The 9,776-nt window shown below is 30.9% G+C and overlaps 1 protein-coding gene across 1 annotated transcript in view; it reads left to right on the top strand.

Annotated features, from left to right (window-relative positions):
- Positions 1-5,172: 5,172 nt before the first annotated feature.
- LOC108691618 (putative odorant receptor 85d) overlaps positions 5,173-9,776 on the top strand; it is a gene marked incomplete at its 5' end in the record, with an annotated part of 7,012 nt that continues 2,408 nt past the window's right edge. The window contains one exon of the mRNA XM_018199460.1: positions 5,173-5,226. Coding sequence (XP_018054949.1) covers positions 5,173-5,226 — 54 coding nt within the window. The remainder of the gene's footprint in view (positions 5,227-9,776) is intronic.

Below are 9,776 nucleotides of genomic sequence, written 5' to 3'. Positions count from 1 at the left end.
GATATGTCGTTTGAATTGTTTTAATGTTAATTTTATTTAATTTATGTAGCATAGAAAATGATCTAACATAAGGTCGAAATAAATATATATTTTTATTTAAATACAATTTTATTATTATTAGGTAATGATAGTGAATAACTTGTTTTTACCTATTATACTCTCTAAATCTATATCAGTGGATAATCACTGATATCTGTGCCACGTGTGCTACTGGTAATCAATGAATTAAATGTGAGATCCTTAACCTAGCTAATCTTTATTATGTGATCTAACTAATTTTGTTTTGTGCTTGTATGGAAAATGTATTGGAATTAATGTGTCATTAACAAATATCAATATTTTAGTTATATAATGCTCAAACATTCTTCCTTTTTTAATTGAACTTCATTAATTTTCAGTGCTAAGTATGCCACTGTGTAATTAGTGACTATCCATTGATTCAGATTTAGAGAGTATATCTGTATATATAATATATCTGTGATAACAAAAGAACCACCAGAGATCGGATATCCAATACATCTCTAATATTTTTTTTTTAGTATATTTATTTTTGTTTACAATATTTTTATATTTTCTTTTATTTCATCAGTAAATCAATGAGAACATAGTCATAGCCGGATCCGAGCCGGATCTCCGCCATTATTATCAGTACGACGCGCCAACTATACATCGAAATAGTTACGATCGCAATGATAGTGAAGGTGGTGATGAAGATGGCAGTGATCTAGATGGCGGTGATCGAGGTAGCGGTGGTCGAAGTAGCGATAGTCGTGATAATGGTTACCGTTGTAGTTGCTATAGAAGAGTTGATCAGAATTTGAGAGGAAGGCCGAAGTTGAATATTACTATTGTAAAAAATTATTAATTTTGTAGATGTTACTGTAAAAATAAGATCTCTTATTTTAATTAAAGAAATACATACTCATAATTCGTATATTTGTGGCTTGTTTCTATATCAAATCAGCTAAAAAATGATTTCTACGAATTTGAAAATAAAATTCTTACAATTTTTTTTTTTGCAAATTGCGTAGTTTAAAATGACTACATTTTTTTAATAATATTTTAATAATATTTTTAATAATATTGGAGCTGAAGGCATATATGGAAAATTTTTAGCATATTCGTAGATATATGGAAAAATTCTTAAGAAATTATCCCGTTATATATTTGCTTCTTGTAGAACAGCACAAAATAAATTATCTTTAAAAAATTCATTTTTTATTCAAAACCTATAATCTTATACACGATCGTAAATAAAAAAATACATATGAAACGACACTGTAAGATGACATTATAAGAGAACGAAGAAGTCATAACATCTTTTTTGTAGAGTTTTTTTGTAGAGCGATTTACCATTTTTTTATTCTAACATAATACTAAATAAAAATTTGTTTCGTTATATATGTATGTATTTTACTTGTAAAAATGGTCAAGTTATACGAATAAAATTATTTTTTTATTTATACGGGTTGAACATATACGGAGGTCATTTACGTCCGCTCTCGATTTTAAATCCGCTGTTCAACGAGAAAATGGCGCCCACTATCGAATCTTCATGGACCCCTTCCTCCACTCTACAAGTTTTTTTTAGGAGTAGACTCCTAAACGGCTTATACTCAACGGCTTTGTTTGGAGTTCCAGACGTCTGTAAGCATAAGGAATAAGAATAAGGAATAAAGAATAAATAAGGGTTGCATAGTGTCAAGTTAAAAAATTAAAAGTTAAGTTAAACATTAAAAAGTTGATTAATTTTAAATTAGATTTTAGACATTTAACTTTTAAACTTAATTTAGTTACATTTTTATCGATAACTATTAACTTTTATGTGTATTTATAATAATAGTAAAGTAATTTTATGTCTTTTATGTTGTATAATCGTTATAAATAAAAATGATCAGTATAAACTGTTTCCTTTCACACTAAAGAAATATTATGAACAATAACTTATATTTTTAAAGACTTAAAGCTTTTTTAAAGATTGAGCTTTTGTACTTGACGATATCATTTCAATATACATCAAACTTTGTTCAATGCTAGCGGAGTCGTTACTCTGTTGAATATCTCCATAGCTAATAAATTTTCATTCGATGCTAGCAGAAACTGCTTTCCAGTTTTTTCTTCTTCTATCATAGAGGGATGACATAGAGAGATTTACACAAATTCTCTGTTTTATAAACATAAATTCTCTACTTTAAAAACAAATTCTGTGTTTTAAAAACACAAATTCTCTTCTTTATAAATTATTTTTTATATAATTTTTGTTCTTATAGAAAGAATTTATTTTTAAGAGAATTTCTATTTTAAAGCAGAGAATTTGTTTTTAAAGGGTTACACCACTTTGACCGCCTAAAAATCATAGATAATTTTGGGAATTTTTTTAAGGAAAACAATGAAAAATTTGTTATAAGTCTTTTATAGAACAAGTCTTTAGCTATAAAATTATATATTTTTCAACTTTTTTTTAATGAAAAATGACGACACTAGCCATTGTACTGAATGTTGTTTTTTGCTGCGACTGTTAAATCGGCGTTGCGGGATCTGACTTTCGGTTGAACCTATTAATTAATAGAATAATTAATAGAACAAAAAGAAAAAAATTTTTATTTTCTCTTCGTAATAAGTACTAAAGAAATACGTACGAATATTTCGAAATATTGATTTTTACAAAAATGGCGAACCTTTGAAAAAAAAGTTTTATTTTTTATCAAAAAATTTCATCAAAAAATGTTAATAAAAAAAAAGTTTTTAACATATCGCAAAATCCGTATGTATTTCTTTAGATTATATCAAAAAGAAGATTTAGTAGTGTAAATTTCAAGTAAATTGAATGAACAGTTTCTGAGATCCGCGCAACGCCAACTTTGCAAATGTAGTTACGAGAAAAACGCATTTAAAGTTTTGCTTTGCGATATTTCGTGTTAAAAAAATATCAAATTTACCTTTAATTTGCCTGGGCTATACTGTCCTTCTATATCATCGATGTTTTCTTTTCTGCTCATTATGGATAATTTTCAAGCATCTTTAGCGTATGATGATGATTGCGCGCTCAACAGCCTTCACGCGTTAGATGTCCGCTTCAGTGCAGAAAGTATATAAATTATGATCGATATTTAGTTGTAAAACCTGCATAATCTCCAAAATACTAAATCCATCATTGAATTTGCAAACAGCAATATCTGATGCTATATTGAATATTTTTTTATCGCTTGAATATGTTTTCGGTGCTATTGACCATACAACAGCTTTGAAGCTGTCGTTATTATTTTGAGTAAAGTCTCCTAAGCAACGGTTTAAAAGATTGCTTAAAATCTTCGTAAATAAGTTTTACGGTATCGAAAACTGCTTTATTAAGAAACAGTTTATGTCTATACTCTTCTAGATTACCAGAAGCTTTTGCTTTCTGCCATGAGCACGAATTTGCGCCGAGCGGATAGTTATCGTGTTGCGGTACTTCATCTGCGGAGACTTTATGGTACAGTGTCGCCCATATTTCATTCTTCATTTTCTCGATAGAATTATAATTTCGACTAAGATCATAATGTAGGGTCTTTCAATAAGGACGTTCGATTTTTAAATGTAAATAAAACAAGTTGTATATGAGATATCCACTAAATTTTTTTTTATTTGAAAGAATATTTTATGGCATTAAGTATGGAATATAACGTCACTCAAATATTCACCGCGGCTTCGCTTGATGACACGTATTCGGGCGGTCCAATTTTCGATGACTTTCTCGCATAAATCTGGCTGAATTTGCTGGATGGCATTTGTTATGTTGACTTTGAGAGCAATTGTTTGCGGTTTCATATAGACCTGCGATTTAAGATAGCCCCAAAAGAAGAAGTTTAAATCGCACGATCTCGATGGCCAGTTCACGTCGCCGCCGCGCGAGATAACCATGCCCTCAAATCGCTCGTGCAGAATGTCCATCGTGTGTGGCACGTAGCGCCATCCTGTTGGAACCACATGTTATCGGTATCCATATCATCCATTTTAGACCACAAGAAGTTGCTTATCATCGATCTGTAGCGCTCGCCGTTAACGGTTATGGCAATGCCCGCTTCGTTTGGAAGAAGTACAGACCGATGATTCCGCCAGATCAAAATCCGCACCAAACAGTGATTCTTTCTCGAGATGTATTTGGAGCTAGTGTACCTCGCGTGGATTGGTATCGTCCCAAATTCGACAATTTTGCTTGTTCACATATCCATTCATCCAAAAATGGGCCTCATCGCTAAAGATAATTTAGCGAAATTTAGGTTAACTTCCAACTGCTCCAGAACCCAATCAGCGTTGTCTATCTTAAGTTCCTGGGTCAGTTGAATTTTATAGGGGTGCAGACCCAAGTCCCGACGCAAAATTCGCCAAGTTGAAGTCGCAGAAAGGCCAAATTCTTGTGAATGACGAGAAATTGACCGCCTCGAGTTTTCCCATACATTCTCACGCACAGCAGCGATGTTTTCAGCAGACCTTGCGTTTCGGCGACGTACTGTTGGCTGATTATTTATCGAACCGGTTGATTCGAATTTGGCCACCAAACGTCGAATAGTCGATCTCCTCGGCAGGACGGTTGTGGCGAGGATAAAAATCACGTAATGCGCGGAATGTTTCTCGAACGGAGCACTGATTTTGATAATAAAATTTTATGATTTGCACACATTGCTCAACACTATGACCTTCCATGATGATTGGCCATACACTACTAAACAATTCACAACAAATTTGACAGATGTCACTTTAATGGTTACTATGATCTAACAACTTTTTGAGCGTCGTATTGAAAGACTCTATATATTGTTAAATCGTCGATTAATCTTGCTGTTTCTCTTTTTCGCCTTTTATCATCTTTTTTCGAAGTGCGAAGTTGTGTACCCATATGCTTCTGTACATGATCGCTACATTTTTTTTCAAATTCGGTAATATCTGCAAGGTTGAGCATCTATAACACTTTGAAAATTTTCGAATCTCCGCCGCCAATGTATTGACAATATTTTAGTCCATGCAAAGTTTCGGAGCGAGAAAACATTTCGACTATATCATCTATCTCCATTTTTCTAGCAAATCCTTCCATGATTTATTTGACTATTCTCATTATGCAATTTAGATCATTCTTCAGATCACTCTATAGTATCCTTTTTAGTTTTCCAAAATTCATAGAATTTACAATTTTGATTTGCTTTGACAAGCATATCTATGATTTTATTTGTGTGCCATCTGATTAACGAAGCTAAGCTATACAACGATGAAAATTCTCTCTTTCTCCATGATCCATCGTCGGACACTGTTGTATCGGTAATTTGTCCTTCTTCTAGAGATCTTTTTTCTCGGCAGCTGCTTTTTTCATTGATTTCTCATAAACATTCTAATAGCAACGGAAATGCCTCGAACGACCGTAAAACGATTGAAAAATTGGATGTGACAGATCCATAAATGCACAAAATTTTGTAATGCCAAACCAATGCCTAATAACCGCAAATACAATGCGGCGATTAATACCGTATGCGTAATTGTTAAATAAGGCGACTAACACTTATTGAACTTGATTCACATTTGTCACAAATAACGATGATTTTAAAATCTAAGCTTGTTGAATTTTACATTTGATCCACATTTTCTACACTACTAATTCAAAAATCAGAGAGAATACAGCTATGAAGTTTATGAAACGATATATCCAAACGACCTGTCTACATGAATTTCATATTCACCTTCACACATATTAAGTTTTTTGGCAGATGTGCTTACATTCTCGATGTTTTTTAGAGAAAATCGTTTCAACGGTCGTTTATTTGAAGCTGTGGACTTGCTCGCTTGTGATATTAGTTAAAGTCTTTTTTGTGGAATACACAACGTTTGACATTTGATAAAGTAAGCGCGAAAATCTATTACAGTGTAGAAAATCTATTACTTTATAACGTCTAAACACGGTCTAAACAGCAGCGTATAAATAGCTATTCTGATATTATCTGTATAACATATGATTTCAAAAAAACCTTACTGCCACCTACGTGTATAAAATCAAAGCTGTTAGTTATTGATCTAATTTACAAGTTCAGGTATTCCGAATTGTTCCGAACTCATCGGCACTACAGACACGCTTCACTAAACTGGCTCGAAACTTGATTAAAAAATATGAATTTTTTAATTTTAACTATTAGAACTTTTAAGACTATAAACTATCATTTAAGGCAAAAACAAAAATTCGAATTTTTTGAAACCTCCAAGGTGGTGTAACCCCTAACACACAAATACCTAAAAATTAGATAAAATTGGATAAAATTGCCAAAAATTATACCACTTTTCACTTAAAGATTACTCATAAAAATTTTCACTCATAAAAATTACGAAGAATATTCTTAAATTTTTGCAGCACAATAAACTGCACTCTTTTCCTTTTCATTTGTAATTTTTTCGTAATTTTTTTTTTGATGTTTAACACTAGAATCGTCGAAATTCGATACTTTCCTAAAACTGCTAAACGCACCAATTTATGCTTTTTTCCAATCAATAAAACGTTATTTTGATATATTATTTGAGATTATGCACAGGGTGAGTCATTTTAATCGAACCAGGCAAATATCTCGACAAATATGGAAGATACGGAAAAATGTTTCAAACAAAAATTGTATGGTTCGGAGAAGGATATAAGAGAATATAAGAAGATTGATTTGACCTTTGATGGCGTCGCCAAGGTCAAGGTCACAAATGATTTTTTTTAATGGAACACTCTATTTTTTATGGCAGAATCTAATAGTTGGTGTTAAGAGCTTTTCAAAACATTGTAATAAAGTTATTTCTCTTCGTCCTTTTCGAGTTTCAAGGCTGAAAAGTTACAATATCGCTGGCATTAGCATTAGCATAGACGCAAGGTGTCCGACGAAAAGCTAAAACCTCTTGAATGTTGTTCGAGAACATGTCCTCGATAACATTTGTCAAGATCAAAGTCAATGAAGATTGTATTATCATTTCTTATTTTCATTTTTACGTAACAATAAATTTTTAGCAAAAATTAAAATAAGAGGAATAATCAGGACTAGGTAAAATTTCGAATTCCATTTAAAATATTAATTATAAAATATTTTTAAAAAGTGTATTTAAAATGCAAAATTCCTTTCAAATTCCGTTGAAAATAAAGTTCATACGTAAAATAAAAAATATATACCATCTTGATGGAAAGTTTTTACGAAAAAGTTTTTTATATAAATTGAGATAAGAACTTAAAAAATCCTTAATTTTTTAATGGAAGTAATGTTGTTTGTTTGAAAAACCAAGAATAAACTTCCTCCTCCCTCAAACAACGTCTCTATGTCTCACTATAAATAACAACGAAAAATTAAGAATTTTTGAGACAAACAAACCTCACTATATATTCCACTACGAATATCTATGAAAAATAACATTTATAAAATCTTGTTTCACTCTATGTTACTCTAAAATAAAATAATTTATAAAAGACTTAATAAATTAAAATTATTTCAGTCATAATTATTAAAAACTTACATATCAATATGTTTAATGATAGTCTGTTATAATACGATATGGAGAGAGACATCGTTGCAATGAGAAAGTTTAATTGCAGTAAGTAATACAAAGGAATAAAGAAAACGTCTGATAATTAAATTAAAAATAAATATTATTGGAAATAAATATATAAACATAACTATGACCTATTTAAAACAAAGAAATATCAATCCTACTAAATCGTAATATTGTACAATGAGCTTAATAATTCTGTAATGAGCTTAATAATTCATATGGAGATTAATCGCTGAGACAATATTTATTAAAAAGCAAAAAAACGGATTAAACTTACAGATCTATTCTTGGAATGCCAACGTTTCATGAACCTTGCAGTCCACTTCATCAGGGTGAGGAGCCCTGAGATCTCAGCCCCGAAGTGGACAAGGTTCACGAAACGTTGGCATTCCAAGAATGGATCTGGACATGGAGAAAACCCGCGAAACGCATAATCTTTATATAGGAAACATCCGTGGAAGCCTCAAGAATATTATCAACTCTATATCATTTTGTAAGTTTAATCCGTTTTTTTGCTTTTTAGTAAATATTATCTCAGAGATTAATCTCTTATAATTTCTTTTTTCGTCTAAGACTCTGATATTGTCCCAATCGAATTCATGATTGTGCTCAATTCTGTGTTCTGTAATGACGGTTTTTAAAATTTCTTAAACAAACAAATATTGGTGAGCACCGAAACTATATTAATAATATACTACTTCGCAGTCCGTCATTACACAGAATTGAGCACAATCATGAATTTGAGTGGGAAAATATCAGTCTTGGATGAAGAAAGAAATTATAATAAGAGATTAATCTCTGTGGTGATATTTATTAAAAAGCAAAAAAACGAATTAAATTTACCAAATGATACAGAATTATTAAGTCCATTGTATCTTACAATAATTGAATTTTTAAGCACGATGTGCGATTCAGGAGCCGATGCGATTTCGATAACTTTATCCCAACATCACAAAATAATCGCAATTAAAGAAAACATTCTTAAATCTAAGACAAATTATTAAATTTGCTATTGTACTTACGGGAAATATCTGTGGATATCGAAGAAGATACCATAAAAATATTCTTATTTTTTTTCCTTAATCTATTACGGACTAAACCTGCAAACCATGAACATTCTTATTCCTTATTCATATACATGCATATAATAATTACATATTATCAACGTTTCGTTTTTTTTCGTTTTCAGAAATTTGGAAATATGTATAAAAAATAGTAAGACATTAAAGAATTTAAATTCATAAAAAAATTTCAATTACGAATAATATTAAGTAAAAGCATGACAAATATGTATAAACGAAATGTAATTACTATATGGCACAATGATCCATCGCTTCTTTCATAAAAATTGACATCAGAAATGTCTGACACTTGATCACAAATCACATCAGCAATTACGCTAATATTATGCTGTAAAACCTCAAATTTCTTAGGCAGTGATAATATATATCATATCCAGAATACTATACAAATATTATATGAACTATCAACGATCGTTGCTAAGAAGAAAACAAATGTAACGCGCGAGAACACATAGTCAAGCGTAGGAAATTTTGGAGTGCAAGTACGAGCAATCCCGCGAATGTTCGCAATTATTCAGATGGGTTCCGGGTACACGATCTTAATGAATTATTTTTTTTATTCGTCTGTAACCTCAGATATTACACCAGTATTTTTAGATTTTGGTTCCGAACGCTGGGACAAGTATAGGAAATTTTCGAGCGCACATCGGCGATGTGCGAGTTTTCGCCATTATTCAGAGGATTCTGTGATCGTTATCTCGAATTATTTTTTTTCTATCATCAGTAATATTAGACACTGCTTTCATACTTTTAAATTTTCCCAGAACGCGAGACCGCGATCTTTGTTTAAAACGTCTGGATATACATTGGAAATTTTTGGATATATGTATATATGAGTGATCTTCAATTGTCTGTTATTTCAGTGTGGTTTACCTTTTCGTTTCACTCCACTTCAATCACATTTCTGTAGAACTTTTTTAATGAAAATACTTGAAATATTATTTTAATTTCACTTCTTTTTTTATTATTTTTATTATCATGTATATTATTTTTTTTGCAAAATATACTTGAAGCCTTTTTTTATATATATTTTATATATATTTGCAATATCTCAGCATTATCAATTTTAGAAGCTAGTAATGAATAAAAGATGATCTTCTTGTCGTATACTAAATCCTAATGTTTCATAACGTATTTCATATGTATGTATACTAAAAC

Source organism: Atta colombica, unplaced genomic scaffold (assembly GCF_001594045.1).
Source record: "Atta colombica isolate Treedump-2 unplaced genomic scaffold, Acol1.0 scaffold48, whole genome shotgun sequence".
Lineage (NCBI taxonomy): Eukaryota > Metazoa > Arthropoda > Insecta > Hymenoptera > Formicidae > Atta > Atta colombica.
The sequence above is the reverse complement of the archived record's forward strand: the minus strand, read 5'-3'. Positions and strand labels throughout refer to the sequence as shown.